Source organism: Leptodactylus fuscus, chromosome 7 (genome assembly GCF_031893055.1).
Source record: "Leptodactylus fuscus isolate aLepFus1 chromosome 7, aLepFus1.hap2, whole genome shotgun sequence".
Classification (NCBI taxonomy): domain Eukaryota; kingdom Metazoa; phylum Chordata; class Amphibia; order Anura; family Leptodactylidae; genus Leptodactylus; species Leptodactylus fuscus.
In genome coordinates this window covers 111,001,143-111,019,400 of record NC_134271.1, presented here as the reverse complement: position 1 = coordinate 111,019,400, position 18,258 = coordinate 111,001,143, and the positions used below count along the sequence as shown (strand labels likewise).

The following is an 18,258-nucleotide window of genomic DNA, read 5'->3' as shown; positions in this document are numbered from 1 at the left end:
GTAAGCCATTTTCTTGTGGCTGCTTACACAGTAAGCTGGTGTAGGCAGCCATTTTCTTGTGGCCTGTGGGCATGTGCAGTCTGCTCTGCCCGAGGCCTAGAAGTTTGAACCCAGCTCCAGAAGAAGAAGCGCAGAAAGGCCAATCCTGAAGAAGGTGGAGGCGGCGCTGGAGATTTCTCTAACAGCATTGGAGACGTCCCTAGTGCTGTTTGAGCACTGGGGACCACCCACAATGCTGCGAGATAACTCATTTGCATAGCGACATAAACCAGGATTTCTACCCAACGGCGGCGCGGAGAAGACATCTAAAGGTAGGAGAAGAATAACCTTTCTTAAGGCTATTCCTACGGGTGACGAGAAAAAATTTGATTTTTTATGATAGAATCCCTTTAAGACAAGATCACCAGCCCCATAAACATTTACAGTTAAACAAAATAAAGAAATCTATGATCAGAAAACAAAAACAGATTAGAGAGAAACATCCCAGTATGTCGCCATCTGTTTCGATTAGTAAAAAGAGAATCTAGGTGATACATTTTCATAAAAAGGAGCGTCCAACGCGATTCCATTCTCATCTATATGCATATTCAGCAAAAATATACAGCGGCGAGAACAGAGCACCTAAAGTACAAAGAAATCATTTGTTTACCGAGGGTTTGATGTGTACATGGAGTCTGCTTGTTCTTGCAGTATTTACATATAATTCCTAGGGGCAATAAGAAAAATCTTTTCTACGAAATTTGACCTAGTGTGTAGAAAATCAGAATGTGAAGCTAACTGGGATGGACAGAGATGGGAGGGAAGGAGTTCACAGTTCACCACCAACAATATGGAACATGTAACGTTCCCTTTAATCTAGTATGTGTTAATCCAGAAGGTTTGATGATCCTGCATTTGTATACAATAGGATGTCCTACTGTCTTATTAATGAGGTTACCTTGGACTATGATACCGGTAGCTGTGGCCTCTTCACTTCTCACCAAGCATAATGCTGTATATTGTATATAGGCTGTGCTTGGTGTTGCAAGCCAACACCATTCATTTGAATGGGACCGAGTTGCAACATGGCCATGTGACCAATGGACATGATTGTCTGGGAAGAGGAAGTGTAATGCAATGTCGTGGTTGCAAATTTAAAAAAAAAACAAAAAAAAAAACAAACTATAAAGCAATGCTTAATTTATCAATCCCTTGCTAATCCCATTTCCCAAATGGTCTCCACTTCTAGGTACTTACTGACACACAGGAAACATCGGCTTGATCAATGGCCGTCATGGTAAGCAGCCTAAGCCAGTGATTCCTGTCTGTGAAGAGGGACCAGGAAATAGACAAGCTCTGAGTATATAATGGCTTCATCAGAGTTGGAGTCCCAGGTATGTAATAATAGGGCCATATTCTTTATCTTGGTCATGTATGCCACTTTCTTCAAGCTAACCACAACTTGCAGAAAGCAAATGACACCCTGCCCATTTCTCCCCTCCTTCCCCAACAAAAGGGCCATGTGTCAGAATAAGAGAAACATTTCAACATTTGGGGTGAACGTGATATTTTACAATGCATTTGCTCCCGAAATCTGACAAAAATGAGCCCACAATGCTGGTAAAATAACAAGGATTTCATCCATATGGCTAACAGCTTGACCCAATGCATAAGCTGCGGTGGAGTAAAATAAAACCGCCATACTTTCTTTTATTCGATTACGAGCAACTCTGTCACCCGTTTTACAAAGCTGTTAATCCAATGCACTAAAATAGCGTGTCACCTTTGTCACCTCTTAATGTTATAAACAGGAGCAATAGAAGAAGAGATCAGGAGATACTTTAGGATGTGACGGCATTAGGGGAAATTTATTACATATAATGAAAGATTAGACACTGCATAGGATTATCTAAACAGGATTATAGGATCATTTAAGTAGTACTAGTGTAGATCTGTGCATGATCACTAAGAGGACTAAACCCCCAAAAGTCCCAAAGAGAGGGGTGTGATACAGTAACTCCTATATAGGCGCAGCCATTTACCTAAGTAACAGGGGCACAAGACTCTGTCCTAACCCCTCATGTATTACACTTGCTTAGTTCTTCAATTGTGACCACAACACTAACCAGGACCCATGTCTTGCCAATTCCTCCCAGGTACGGCCCTGTATGTGGGAGCTTCACCATTTTCAACAATCTTTTTTTGGCTAGTCAGAATTCCCAAGACAGAACATATAACACAGTTGCAAAATCCATCCCCATGTTGTGGAAGCGCTGCAATATTCTGAGCCAAAGCCAAGTGTGGTTTTTATAGAAATGGGAAAAATAAAGGAAGCCTTTATACGTCCCTTTATTATTAATCCATTCCCAATTTTGATTAAAATAAAATAAAATCCACTATATAGCTACCCCTAGGTGGCAGCTATCTATTTTCATGTACCTAAAGGCTTCTAATGTGTGGTACAATGCCATTACAGGGTCCCCTCCTCATGAGAGTAACAACTAGAAGACTAAAAACATATTAACATATGGCAAAGTATTTTGTAGCAATTATGACAAGTGATGGGACACATATTATCGTACATAGAAAATACACAAGGCACCAAAATAACAGAAGCAGGTCCCTTTAAGATGGATCTGAGGTTTCTGCTGAGCGGTGTGTGCATTGCTCCTTAGCTACCTGACAACTTTCTGTAGTCTCTGGAGATTCAGCGCAGCACAAGGTCTGCCTGGCAACTCCAAGCCCTGCCGCTACTTGTCACACCGAGGAGACTAAAGTAATGGGGAAATGTGATCGGCAGCTCAGGAATACGGCAAAGCATATGTGATCACCTTTCCGAATGCAGCGTCAAGAAAAGATTGCAGTAGCTAAACACATTTCTGACGATATCCTGCTTAGATATTTAGTGCAGTCATTAATATAATGGGGGAATTTACAGGTTCATGCCAAAATCCTGCATAGAAGTAGAAGCACCTGCAAACTGCACCAAAGATGTACCAGTTGTGGGGGGTTTTTTGCACCCAACTTTCCATGTTTTAAAAACAGTTTACAGAGCAAGGCAGGGGTCAAAGAGGACCGTGGCAGGAAAGACTGTCCACCAGAATTACGATTGATGATGATGTAGCCTGAGGATAGATCATCAGTATCAGATTCATGGGAGTTCAGATGACTGACCCCCAAGCAACAGCTAGAGTAGCAGAAACACAGAGAATGGAGCAGGAAACAAACAGCTCTGTTCTCCGTGTAGTGGTCAGATCAGGTACTGCAGATCAGCTTTTATTCACTTCTATTTAATCCACGAGAGAGTGCTGAGTGTCAGACCACTCAGATTTGATATTAGTGATCTCTCTTTAGAATAGGTCATCAATATTTTTAGCCCAGAAATCCCCTTCAAGTTTGGTCCAGCAGGAAATCCCACAACTATGAATGTACCTGAATAGTGTAAACATTACTTATACATGACCTTTCCTAGAAACAAGGGCACAACCCTCGAACTAGTGGTGAAAAGAAAAGGTCATGGACATAAGCTTTATGTAATCTATGTAAAGTGTGCACAGCAGCCAAATAAGGCAAGAGGTCACAGAAAACAGGAGCCCGTACAGTAGTTGAAAGAGACCGGTCATGTTGAATATGGTGTCCAGTCTGCAGGCAGCAGGTTATAGAGCAGAAGGATGGGAGCAGATTTGACAACTATGTGGGAAAAGGTTCAGATCAGTACCGGATATGCCATTTAGGCTCTGTAGTGTCAGATCAGCAGTGTCAGACAGGAAAGGGGTGTAATTCAGATCTTCAATCATAGGCAACCAGTGTCAGAGCTCAGAATCACACCCCATGTCGGCTCTTGCCCGACACCACCTACCTGACAGTACAGAGACTAAATAACATATCAGGCACCAAAACTAACTGAACTTACTGTTTGGGAATGGAGGTAGTGGCAGGTTCACTGTTATAAATTAAATCAGACTAACTATCCTCTAAATAGAAGATCAGACGTGCCCTATAAAGTACTTTTTTTCTGGTTCCATCTGACTATAAAACAATCAGCTTACAAATTATTTTGGAGTTGCTATCCACACATACAATATATAAACTGTGGAAACATCCATAGCCAAATAAACTCCAAAAGTCAAATAATTCCTTATATCTGAGGGAGCCATAGTAAGCTAACCTGCAAGCCAAAATACAAATCTATATTAGGAAACACAAAAAGGCTAAAAGACAGCGCCATCCCAGATGTATGTGTCGCTATAACAGTCCGCCAGTGCTGTAAGCCTATATAGGGGGACACTACACCCTTCTAAAAACATTATCCATTTAAACAAGTCGGATCTACTTTTGTAGTGTATTTATAAAGGTCCTGGAATATCTTTAGAAATTTGCTGCCAGATCTCCAACATTATTTATTCTAAAATCTGAACGGTTCGGATCCAGGGAGAGAAAGCAGCATCCTCTTATCTGATAGTGCAGATAAAGCCAGAGCACATTGTAGTCTGTCTATTTGGGTGGGAGTCTTATGCTCAGCTTAAAGAGGACCTTTCGCCATCTGGGGCACATGCGGTTTTATATACAGCTAGAAAGCCGACAGTGTGCTGAATTCAGCGGCTTTCCTGTTCTATACCCCCCAGTGAAGAGCTATCGTTGCCGGTACCGTAGCTCTTCACTGTCAAAAGGGCGTTTCTGACAGTTAGCCAGGGACGCCCTTCTGCCCAGCAGCGCCTATAGCACTCTACTGTGAGAGCAGGATGGAACACCTCCCCCCAATACTCATCTATGGACAAGTACAATCAGACTGTCAGGAATGCCCTTCTCACACTGAAGAGCATATGGTACCGGCACCAATAGCTCTTCTTCGGGGGAACAGAACATGAAAGCTGATAGAGCACTGAATACAGCGTACTGTCTGCAGTATATAAAACCACATGTGTCCCAGGAGATGAAAGACTCTTTTTAAAGGGGCTCTTTTCTTGTAAGTAAAAATGTGAAACATACATGGGGGCCATTCAGCACATCTCTGATTATTCCACTAGCATCAGACAACATGGTGGAGTTGCCCAAAGTGATCACACTGGAGGACAGAAACAAGGACTTCCAGTGGTCGTAAACCAGGAATCAGATAATTATCCCCCAAGTTATGGATAAGAGATACAAGTCTATAGGGGGACAGAACCAAAACTACTGGATTTCTGCAAACAGCAGAACCCAAGACCATATATCATACTGTTTTATCATGGAGTTTGATGTATAGTCAGTTTATCTATGCAAGGTATACAAGAAGTGGACTGTGACAAGCATGAGAGTTTTAGCTTTCAGGGCTCCAGGAAAGCGGGTGTACATTAGTGATATAGCCTGTACAGAGATAAAACCTTTAAAGTACACGAGTTTTTTGGTCGTGAATTTGGTCAGGAAACGGACTCAAATTCCTCCTCAAAAAAACACCTCACCATACAGTCCTATGGTCTTACAGTCCTATGGTGAGGCGTTTTTAGGAGGAGGAATTTGAGTTAGTTTCCTGACCAAATTCCTAACCAAAAAGCTCCGTGTGTACTTAGTCTAAGTCCTGGAAAACCCAACTCTTTTGTACATGTAAGGCTAGGTTCACATTTGCACGAGAGTCTCCATCAAAGTGTCCGCCTGAAATTGATGGATGAAAAAAGTCCTGCATGTATGGGATTTTCATCCGCCGTTTTCAGGTTAAAAACAACAGACCCCCAGTGGACCCAGTATGATCATTTGGGTCCGATGGGCTCGGTATGTAATAGCTATTTTAGTAGTTCACCTATCAGTTGTTCTGGTCCTCTGATGGACAAGAAGAAAAAAGGACAGGTACAGATGTGAACATGGCCTCAAACACTCACTCCAAGACAGACAGATCCAGAACTTTTATACAACTTCTACTATAGAAGTTACATAGCCCATTAAATAGCAATTCTGGCTGTATGACTCCTACCAAGCTCTGGATTCCACTACAGGCAGAAACTATAGATTTACCTTACTAGGTGATGTAAAACATAACAACCATGTCAAAAGTACCGGATACTGAGCAGAGACTGAAGATTAATTAGAAGCACACACACATACATATACACACACACACACACACACACACACACACACACACGTGTGCATACGCATACCACAGGAACACAAAAACAACATCCAAAAAAAGTCAGTTACCAGGGAGCGCACAGGCTCTCATAGTAAGCGCATTCTTTGGCCATTTTTCAGCTCTATTAAATCTTACCTAGATAAGACTGTTTAAGCAGTTTGTACAAGAAGGCCGGCCGTCAATCATCGCAGGATTAAAAAGGCCCAAAGAATGTTTTACATTTCTTAGCAGGCATGGCAACAAAAAAATAACACTACCAAATATATGTGACAAGGGAAAGATTGATTTGTGTTACTCTACCAATATACTCAAAAAACATGTATGTGTGTGGGGGGAGGGGGATCTGTCACCTTACCCAACATGCCTGTTTCAGTAAATACTTATTACCATACACATACTATACTTAGGAGATTTTCTATTAAATTTACCCTCTCTCCTTTCTTCGAACAGTTCACCCAGTCTAAAGTCTCTCTTGACAGCAGTCTGTCTTGTCTTCCAAGATGAATTTAGCAGAGGTATCAGATAACATGCCTTTTAAAGAAGTCTAGTGAGAATTGAGGAGCTGAGAGAGATAAGCACAAACATGCTTTTGCAGCTAGTAGTAAATGTTCAGTCATTAGCAGGGGACTGAGTGTTCCTTATTTCAGGCCCAGCCTCAAGCTGCATTCAGTGTCTGGTTTCTGAGCAGGTTAAGGCTCCAGGTCATGTGCACCTGACAAAAGATTCTCTCTTCTTTGCTATTAGGTACATTGTGGGGTCTGGCAGACTTTCCCATTGTAATAACAGAAATTGGGTTACTCCTCATGTTCACACCTATGGCTCCTGATCCTTGAAGGGAATCTATCATTAGAATCCCTTTTTGAAGTAATACCACGTCAGAATAACATTAAGAAAGGCTATTCTTCCCCTACCTTCATAATTCTTCTCCGTGCCACCATTCTGTTGATATCGTTTTTTTCGCCATATGCAAATGAGTCTCCAGACAGCACAGGAGGCGTTATCCCCTGTGCTCAAAAAGCACCAGAGGCGTCCCCTGTGCTGCCTGAAGACTCTCCAGCGTCGCCTCCATCTTCCTCATCACCGGGCCGAGCCTGCGTTCCATTCCAAACGCAAGCTTGGCCCAGCAATGACGACACAGAGAATGTGGCAGAGGGGTGGTGTTGCTGGAGAGTCTTCAGGCAGCAGAGCGGACACCCCCTGTGCTGTCTGGAGACTCATTTACATACAGTGAAAAACTGGGATATGAACGCAAAGGCGGCGCAGAGCAGAATTATAAAGGTAGAGGAAGAATAGCTTTTCTTAAGGCTATTCCGATGTGGTATTACTTCATAAAGGGATTCTAATGATAGAATCCCTTTAAGAGTCATCTGAAAGAACAGATATAGGTTAACCATGGGGTGGCTTAAGAACACAGCCAGCCAGTAGAATACTTTATCATGTGAAGTGCCACTTACTCATATATTGCAAGTATCCGTATATTGTAGGAATAAGCAATGGTGGTAATAACATTACTGGAGGACAACAAGGTTATGGTGCTGCCCAACCATGGATACTGCAGAGGGTCCGGGATACTAGAAGCTCAAACTACTCCCACAATAGCAGACGTGGCATTGAGCACAAGTGACCATTCATTGCCCCATATTTGCCCATGTACATAATGCCACGTAACATTAGGTCTTCATAACCAACTACATCAGTGAAGAATGCTTAATTCGGAGAACTTCATTCTTCTAAACAGCCTTGGTCTTATGGAGAAAAAAAAAAATATAAATCACAGCATTTTTCATTGCCCGCTGACCTGTAAATACCTCCTAAGAGGCATTTTTAGCTCAGTCTCTAGAGGCTTCCCTACAGTAGAGCCTCCCTTTACCAAGACAGTGTGAAGAATTGACTTTAGGTATAAAGTGTTACACAAAATACTGCAAATCTGAAAAGGACATGCAAAGAGCGCCAAGGCTGAAAGTGCTGAAGAGGCTATTCCACATCTGCAGAAGAGGACAAACGACTCCCCGCTGACTGATCCTAATCACTTCACGCTGTTGGTGCTACACTGTGTGCACATCTTATTGGCTCTGTGCAGGCATTCACATGAACTGTAGTGGAGAACATCTTCACCACCGCCTTAAAGGAAAAGCATCCATGGGCAGCCGGTGATCACATGGACTTGCTACTTCTTGGCCCATACAAATAATACACCTCAATGAAGCCCCGTTTGTTATGTCGCCATCTCTAACTGATGAAGCTGTACATGAAGAGAGACTAAACTGCGTGCCCATCAAATAACATTTATTGTGCAAAAGTCTCAATGCAAAAGTAGAGATACCTGGTATTACTTGTGGTCTTTAAAAGGAGAGGGATGACTGCTTTTTATTACAATATTAGGATGCTGATGTACAGTAGATAGAACCAGAGTAGACTGTTATCTCTATAGCATGTGACAAGTCTAGCTGTTAACAGCATTCACACTCTGTACTTACTCTGCAGTTACACAGACTGTACGCTTCTGTGAGCAGGGCCGCTGAGCGCCCGTTTGGAGACTGCGCCAGATTTTCCAAAGGGTTTAATGTGGTTTGATAAATCTAGCACACTTGTACATTGTCTAGTCTAACATTACACTGCTTATTAGTTGGTGCATATTTTTGGCACATAGTATCACACACGGAGACCCCTGCTTTAAAAGAAGCTCACACCAAAGGTACAGAAAATTTTAGGAAGTGTCTAAAACACTTAAAAAGTGAGGTGCAATGCATGTACACTATTTTTACATGTGCCAAGTATTCATTAGTTTATCCGCCCTGTAGTTCCATTCAATATATAAGGGAATGCCACAAAGTACAGCTTGGAGTATGTGACAAGTCAAACTGAAAATGGCAAAAAATACAAGGCAATTACGGTAACTTGCCGGAATTATCTACTCGGTACATTCAAGTCATGTAATATTGAAGGCAACTATCTTCTGCTAATAGGCACTATCCTGACCATACGTCTAACACACAGATGGCCCATTGCTTTCAATGGGAGACAAATAACAGGGGCTACAGCATTCTCCTGCCGATGAACCAAGATGCCACTTACAGATCACTCCCTTTCTCTCATAGAAAAGAGAAGACTGGTACCTCTGCTGGAAGCAAGGACTGCAAGGATGGACAGATGTCTTATCCACAGTCAATGTCTGTGAGGCATCCGTCTATCTATGCCCAGCATGAATCAACAACAAATGCTTCTCTGCAAGTTTTGGCTGAAGCAAATGGAATACAATAAGAACAAACAACTATTGGACAGAAAGGCCATATGGATGGTGTTTACCTCTAAAACAAAAAAGTATTACTCTACAAGTCCTTAAAGGAACTGTTAGAAAATGTTCAAATAAGTAGAATATGATGGAGGGAGAGAAGCTGAGGTCTGCGATATAAAGGGAGAGAAGCTGAGCTCTCCGATATAGAGGGAGAGAAGCCGAGCATTCCGATATAGAGGGAGAGAAGCTGAGCTCTGTGATATAGAGGGAGAGGAGCCGAGCTCTGTGATATAGAGGGAGAGAAGCCGAGCTCTCCGATATAGAGGGAGAGGAGCTGAGCTCTGTGATAGAGGGAGAGAAGCTGAGCTCTGTGATATAGAGGGAGAGGAGCTCTGTGATATAGAGGGAGAGGAGCTCTGTGATATAGAGGGAGAGGAGCTCTGTGATATAGAGGGAGAGGAGCTGAGCTCTGTGATATAGAGGGAGAGGAGCCGAGCTCTCCGATATAGAGGGAGAGAAGCCGAGCTCTGTGATATAGAGGGAGAGAAGCCGAGCATTCCGATATAGAGGGAGAGAAGCCGAGCTCTGTGATATAGAGGGAGAGAAGCTGAGCTCTGTGATATAGAGGGAGAGGAGCCGAGCTCTCCGATATAGAGGGAGAGAAGCCGAGCTCTATGATATAGAGGGAGAGGAGCTGAGCTCTGCGATATAGAGGGAGAGGAGCTGAGCTCTGCGATATAGAGGGAGAGAAGCTGAGCTCTGATATAGAGGGAGAGAAGCTGAGCTCTGATATAGAGGGAGAGAAGCTGAGCTCTGATATAGAGGGAGAGGAGCTGAGCTCTGGGATATAGAGGGAGAGAAGCTGAGCTCTGTGATAGAGGGAGAGGAGCTGAGCTCTGTGATAGAGGGAGAGAAGCCGAGCTCTGTGATAGAGGGAGAGAAGCCGAGCTCTGTGATATAGAGGGAGAGGAGCCGAGCTCTGTGATATAGAGGGAGAGGAGCCGAGCTCTGTGATATAGAGGGAGAGGAGCCGAGCTCTGTGATATAGAGGGAGAGGAGCCGAGCTCTCCGATATAGAGGGAGAGGAGCCGAGCTCTCCGATATAGAGGGAGAGGAGCCGAGCTCTCCGATATAGAGGGAGAGAAGCCGAGCTCTGTGATATAGAGGGAGAGGAGCCGAGCTCTATGATATAGAGGGAGAGGAGCTGAGCTCTATGATATAGAGGGAGAGGAGCTGAGCTCTGTGATATAGAGGGAGAGGAGCTGAGCTCTGTGATATAGAGGGAGAGGAGCTGAGCTCTATGATATAGAGGGAGAGGAGCTGAGCTCTATGATATAGAGGGAGAGGAGCTGAGCTCTGCGATATAGAGGGAGAGAAGCTGAGCTCTGATATAGAGGGAGAGAAGCTGAGCTCTGATATAGAGGGAGAGAAGCTGAGCTCTGATATAGAGGGAGAGAAGCTGAGCTCTGGGATATAGAGGGAGAGAAGCTGAGCTCTGTGATATAGAGGGAGAGAAGCTGATCTCTGTGATATACAGTATAGGTTCATATGTAGGAGGGAGAGAAGCTGAGCTCTGTGCTATATAGGTTTATATGAAGGGAGGAGAAAAGCTGAGCTTTTTGATATATAGATTTATATGAAAAAGGGAGTGAAGCTGAACGGTGTGATATTTAGGTTTATATAAGCAAGTGCTGCCAGGGCTCCAAAGAGAGACATGAGAGTCCTGAGAAATGTGTCGTCCTGCTCCAGATCATATTAACCTATATAGCAAAGAGCTCAACTTCTCTCCTTTTATCACACCCAAAGGTAGGTAGGGCAGAAGAAATCACCTGACAGGTTTGCTTTAAAAGGGACAAATTAAAAAAAAAAAAAAAAAACCTGTTTTTAGGACACATACACATGCAAAGTCTTCCATTTGTATGCTTCAATAAGGAAAACTATTACTCACTGTTCTCTGATGGATGAACACAACCTTACCCTTAAAGGGGTTTCCTGGGACATATTAATTTTGGCCCCTGGCCAATCAGCCGTTTGCTCTTCAGTACTTACCAAACAGCAGCTTTGCTTGGTACCGTAGCTCAGTCCATTCAATTCAATGGGACTGAGCTGCGACCATGGCACATGACGGATGAACATGTCTTTACATGTGAAGCAGAAAAAGCACTTAGGAAGTCTCAAGTGCCAGATCCCCATTGATGTTGAATTGATGATCTATCATAGGAATAGGTAATCAATTCTGTAGTCTCAGAAGACCCCTTTAACTTTGTCCAGACTAAAAAACCTCCAAGTCAAATAGATATACTGTCCAGCTTATTATAGGAGCATCTACTACTTGGCAGCAACCTACAGTATATGTCTATCATGACAGAGGAAGATCCCCGGCTTTTCCACAGTCCTAAATGCAAAACCTTCTTCATTCTAATTAGACATTTTGCTATTTAGGACTCTTGGAAAGTTGGGTGGCTGTAATGTCTGTAACATTAGTAATGTGTACTCAGTTTTCTCACTGCATAAACAAGTGAAATTCATCATCTTTACTACTCCAAAAAGTTAATAACAGATGGCATATGTAGTATATAATTACAGCTAAGTATAAACACCATAAAAATGTAGTATCAACCCATGAAACATACTATAATCCAAAATACGTAATACACACACAGTATATAGTTAGCAATGTCATAACCCCACAGAAAATAACTAGTTATGTGAAGGCGCCAATAAGCAGACAGCACCAGCCATACGTCCTATACCCACCTTGCTACCAATATCCTCCTTCTTGCCCCCAGGCTTGTGTCTCCTTAGTTTTATTGAAGGAGAGCGGAGCAGATTTTTCAGCCGACTGGTTATGGTGCTTCCTGCTTCTACCGTAGCCATAGTTTAGGGTCCAAAGCAATCCTTTGTAGCGATTTTGTTTTTATTAAAAAAAAATAAAATGTTTAAAAAATAAAAAAAAAGTACTTTCTTTCCAAGCACCAAACAATCAGTCCTGTTGCATTGTCACATATTGCACACGATTCAGGCACAGCGCCACTGTGCCTGTCAGCATGCGCTGCTGATGCCAGTGTGACTTCCCATAGTGCTGGCTTTTGTTACCAAAGAGGAGGATGGGCTGGGTGGAAGGAATCGCTGTCAGATCTTTCTCACAGGCAACCTGAAATAACAGAGAGAGCAGAAGGCGTTAGAAGGGCTGAGCAGGGAATTTATGCTTGTGCCGTGCAGGGCTTGCTGTGTACAGAGCCGACACTCGCAGGAATCATGGGAGGCGCAGCTTTACTACACATTTGAAAAATGCAACAATTATGGTATGTAATTGAAGGCAGTAAATAACCCGCAGACAAGTGTACAATGCAGTCATGTGCTGGGCTCTCCCCGCTTTGTTAGCAACTATTAAAGTAGCAAGTGAACTAATACCAAGACCTAAGAGGGGAAAAGCCACTCAAAATCATTGTTACATATGGCACAGCCACATACAAGAGATTCCTAACACTAAAGACAGATCATCATAAATTCAATCGAGGTTTTTTTGTTTTTGGGTTTTTTTTTTTTTGGGGGGGGGGGGTGTTTTGTTTTTAGCAAATTTGTCTATGAAACACTTCAATTTGATTTAATCTTTGTTACATGATAAAACATACAAGATACCACCTCCCCCAAATTAAACTGGAAAAATAATTCTGAATTATTCAGCTATTTATTATCCTGCTTTCCCATAAACAATAATGATTGACTTTTAGAGCACATACGAATGCTCACCTTATGTCCCCTTACCCTGAATGGTATAACTTTGTCTCAGGCATTAGCAAGCTTCGGCTATTGTAAACTACAACTCCCAGCATTCCCACTTGCACTTAAATGAGCAGGGCATGCTGGGAGCTGTAGTCTGAAGTTTGCTGACCCCTGGTTCTCGTTATTTTGTAACCCCAGCCTAGAGAATTTATCATTTTACATCTAGACAGAAGTGACATACGCTGTATAGTGGCTGTGCTTGGTATTGCAACTTAGTCTCATTCACTTGACTGGAACTGAGCTGCCAACAGGCCAAGTCACCTGCAGCAGAAGAAACAGCTTGTTATGGGTGCTGGGTGTCCGATTCAGGTGCCAATAATGTGGGCATCAGGCTCTACATACCCATTCAATGCCCCCAGGCACCCCAGTCGCTGCTCTCTCCAGTATCTATACATGGAAACCAAACCTCTCCTAAGAATACATCACTCATTACTTAGCCTGCTCAGCTCTAGAAACTTTATCACCTCTTATGATCCCTTTAACATACTGGAGCATCCTACGAAAATACTGTAACCTGATAGATGTAGTGAAAAGGAAAAAAAAAACCTGTAATGCTGAAACTGATCCATTCCCTGGATCACCCAACACGCTGCCGTACTGTATTGTTTGAGAAATCTGACCTTGGACATCCCCGATAACAAGCCCTCTCATCTGTCACTTGCCAAGAGTCTCAGTATATAATGAATATTAAGCAGATCAGCAAACACCCCTTCCCCTTTGTTCTCTGACACGTGAGTAACCCATAGAGTGGACATAATGCTTCAGTCCTGTGCATTCCCCATGACCCTGCATACATGGCACTTTATCCCTATGTACACAGAATCAAGGCAAAACATGTGTACACAGGACTTCTGCATCCAGTACTGTACAAACACTATGTAGCTTATACAGCGTATTCCCAATTCTGATTTAACCCTTTAAAGTATGTAGGCGAAAAACGCTGAAGTATAAAGTGGTACTAGAGACTGGCAATGGGTGAAACAATAACTTGTGCCTGGAAAGGGCTAAAGAAAGTTGCACAAAAAGTTTCATGTGATGTAATGATATTTTTCTCCTTATAGAAGTGAATGAAAAGGCTCAAAGATTTCTACTAACTTGTGTGAGGCTAACAGTGCACAAAATAAGCCGTTTGCTATGAAATGTATCCAGTCACCTCTTCTATGTTGACTTTCACATGTATGACAAAGCATTTCTATGGAATATTTAGGTTTCATGCCAAGACCATAGTGTCATTCAGTTACACATATTCTCCAAACTCCATACAGCTCTATGGAAATCCCAATAGTGCATTAAAACAACTAGTGGACCCTTCAGCAGAATGCAACCATGGAAATCGTCTGCATTCTCCTGTATCTTTTACAAGCATGGACAACAATAGATTTGTTGCAGACATCTCTGCAACTTAAAATCGGATGCCTCCATCTGTATGTGAGTTTTTTCTGCAGCATGTGCATGGTTTTTTGCAAGCCCCATACACATAAGGCAGTCAAAGAGAATCCTACAATCAATGTGATATGTGTGAACACACTTATGATGCCAAAGTTGACCCAATACAGGTAGCATTATGACTGAATTTACATTTTCCTTTACTAGTAAAACTGATCAACACGTAACTGGCCGTGCGGAAACTGGTATATTGTTCCAATAAAGGCCTGAGTACCAGGACACGTTCAATCTGCACCTCTTTTATGAGAAAATTATATCACATATTGTGATGCTGAAGGAACGCAGTTGTTTGTAGTTATAATACAGTAGCATGGTAAAGAAACATGGTTACTAAAGAGGTATTCCCCATACCAATGACCAGAACAGGGGAAACCAGGTCACCCAACCCCTGCTGCCTTCCTATAGTAATGAAGGACTTTGCCAGATGTGTCCCTTAAAGCCTATAGTACTGACAGAAACATAGCACAGCCTCAACAGATGGGCCCCCCTCCGGTCTAACATTTATCCATTACATAGATGATATACGTTATATGCTAGAATACCCCTTCAGGGGGCGCTGCTCCTGTAACCATAAGGGTGACCTGGTCACATTTCTGTGCCGACCTAATACATCTGTCTGAGTACAGGCGGATGATCAGGATTACGTGTGGACTTTCAGCGCAGATTTCAATGTGAAAAATCCACACGGTAACCCATTAGTATTAAAGTCAATGAGCAATTCTATTTGTCATTCACACAATGCAGTTTTTTTTGTACAGAAATTAACATATGATGCTGGTTTTAACTGCACAGCAAATCAATGTATGTCTTTTTTTGCCAGCAAAATTTTCCTTGCAGATTTTCTGCATGTATACCTGATCGTGTGCATGGACCCTTAAACCTGGCACACCTTGCAGCCCTAGGGCATGATAGTAATGCCTTTAATTATTGATATGCTGTACATTTCTAGGTTATTTGACTTGTAATGTTTAAAACTAATACAAAATTATTGAAGAGAAACATGGCACACCTTGCAAATCTGCCAAATTATACAACGTACCAGATATGCCAGGCAGGAGCACAGAAAAAAATGGGTAACAACCCCTGTGAAAGCGGAAACAGGGACCACATAGGTTGTCAATTAACCAAGCAGTAAAACTTAGGGTAGACGGACTATATATGGCGGTGAAGAGCACAATATTATTGACACAGAACCTATAGAAATCAATGGGCCATGTAACACAAAGACATGTCAGGTCCGTCTCTGCAAGGGGAACGAACTGAACCCTCAAGGCTGAAGGAAGCAAAGCCCTCAGCAGGCTATGTACAGAGAACAATGCCTTTAATAACTTAAAGGGGACAGAGCAACAAAATGAGGGTTTCCTCCAATGTAGAGGCATGTATGGAAGAAGGGGGGCAACAATGCCATCTATGCGAGACTCAGGGCTTTCCTATGCCAGGCAGAAGTAGCATGGCAAAAGTCAATGTCTGCCTGCAGGCAATGGGGAAGGAGAAGTGTGCCCTCAGCATCCCTGTGACTGCAGACACATACTGTATATACACAGCTACACTCTCTGTATACATGGACAATGCTACATGCTAGTGACAGCACACATGTCCTCAGCACCCCGCTACATGCCCCGAGCACACAGGCTGAGGTGGGCACACACACCCGGCTGTGCCAGGCTCCATGTGTCCGCACATACACACACACATACCTCCTGTCTGTACCTCTCCTGCCGCTGCCTCAGCGCTGATTGATTCCTATTCTGTCTCCAGTCTGCAGTTAGGGAGGAGGGAGCTGGAGACTACGGAGGCCCGGCAAGGACAAACATGTATTTATACATGATATTAGCAGCAGACTCAGACACAATAAGTAATAGAGTCAGGTCTGACTGGAGAGTATGTAGTGACAAAATCTCATAACAGTCATATATGTGACAGGGGGTTCCAAAAGGCTCAATATGTGAGGGGTGGAAAGATTTTTAGCTACTCTATTTGCCCCTCAACATGATATAAAAACTATGTGTACCCCTCTCCACACACTGCACAATGTAGATTTGGTGCCCCCATAAGAAAACAAGATGAAGCAAGGCTGAATTCACACAGAGATTTTTGGACCAGATTTTGACGTGAAGGACGCCTCAGAATCCGGTCCAAAAAACGCCTCCCGCGGCTAGCCACAACTGGATGTCGATGCAGTGCACCAGCATCCGATCACAACTTTCCACTCCGGATTAAGACCAAATTAATGGGCCTAGTCGGGAGAGAGTCTCACGCCACAGACGCAGGACGGTGGATTCAGCCGTGGAATACACCTCAAGATAGGGCAGCTTGTTTCTTTTTTCTGCAAGCGGGAAAAAAACGCTAGCGGAAAAAAGAAGTGAACGCCTCCCATTGAAGTCAATGGAAGGCGTTATTTGGAGCTGGATTCTGAGGCGGATTCCGCCTCATAATCCGGTCCTAAAAACTCTGTGTGAACTCTGCTTTACTGGCCTATGACCCTGGAAAAGCCAGTCACAATTCACACAGAAGTGTCAGGTTCTGTTCACACTATCAATGTTCACAGTCAAATGCTTCCCAACATTCATTAAAAAGTAGAGTTTGCTTTATGTTTTGACAGATGAGAAACACGGTTACATTTTCAGTCTCAATTCTCTCATACCCCACATTTACAGGCCTGAATAGTATGCCAGGAGAGGGACTCCTAGCAATACAGCCACTGCTCGGAGTCTCTGCCTCCCAGCAACATACTGTCCTGTACTAGAATACTATAAGGATATTTTCCAGGCTAAAAATATTGATGACCTATCCTAAGAATTGGTCATCAACTGATCAACTGTTCTCAGAAAATGGAGCAGGATGCAGACAGAACTGTGAAACCAATGTCATTAGATGAACATGAACTTGAAAGGCTATATGGTGACATGGCCTGTCAATATCACTGCATTTACTATAGTGAATTAACTTAAATGCAACTTCCACTGCAACTCCCAAGTTGCCTCCACCAATACATGATGGTCACTCAATAAATCCATCAGGGTCTCAGTGGCGGCAATAAGATTGCATTTACTTTCAGTAGCTGCAAAGAACACAGCAACACTCTGCAACCTTTGACAGCAGCATGGGTATTGTGGCCAAAGATGCTTAGTAGTCCTATCCTAAGATTGTGGTGATCTTCTATGTATTATGGTATTAGTTGAACATACAACCGCTGGGTGGGTCAGTCAGATGCACGGCACATGGCCGCTGCAGCCCTCAGTGCTGTCAAGAACATACAACCGCAGTAGTAACTTTAATATATTACAGCAGGGTAACTTGAGACCTGAATATCCCTTTAATTTGCTAGAGTCTACATATAGTGAAGTAAAGCAATAGGATGTATGCATGTTTTAATAACAATAAATTGATTGTAGTCGCATGATAGCTGAGAAATTTTCGAGTCTGACTGCTGAGACTCTACCGATGACTATAATGTGGAACCATACTCCTAGTTGTCTCTGAAAACTCTTATAGACTACAATGAATCACGTCACATGGTCTTTTTCTTCCATTTTATCCTTCTCTCTGTGACCAACTAAACTACAAGAGATACATAATATAGAGGAAAATTCAAGTAAAGCTCAACTAAAAGATGGTATAAACTTGGATTAAACAGTCTAAAGATCATTTAGATTTATCCTCCAGCATCAGTCATTATGATAAATCTGACTACCTGTCTAAGCTT

The 18,258-nt window shown here is 42.8% G+C and overlaps 1 protein-coding gene across 6 annotated transcripts in view; it reads right to left on the bottom strand.

The window, feature by feature from the left end:
- MAPKBP1 (mitogen-activated protein kinase binding protein 1) overlaps nucleotides 1-16,315 on the bottom strand; it is a 113,170-nt gene extending 96,855 nt beyond the window's left edge. For 5 of the 6 annotated variants that reach the window (XM_075282809.1, XM_075282812.1, XM_075282811.1 and 2 more), the window contains exons 1-2: nucleotides 16,250-16,315; nucleotides 12,078-12,474 (exon numbers count right to left, since the gene is read on the bottom strand). In XM_075282809.1, the coding sequence (XP_075138910.1) occupies nucleotides 12,078-12,197 (120 nt within the window). In that variant the 5' untranslated portion in view covers nucleotides 12,198-12,474; nucleotides 16,250-16,315. The remainder of the gene's footprint in view (nucleotides 1-12,077; nucleotides 12,475-16,249) is intronic. The other variant, XM_075282810.1, reaches the window with a different exon arrangement.
- Between the last annotated feature and the right edge of the window lie 1,943 nt (nucleotides 16,316-18,258).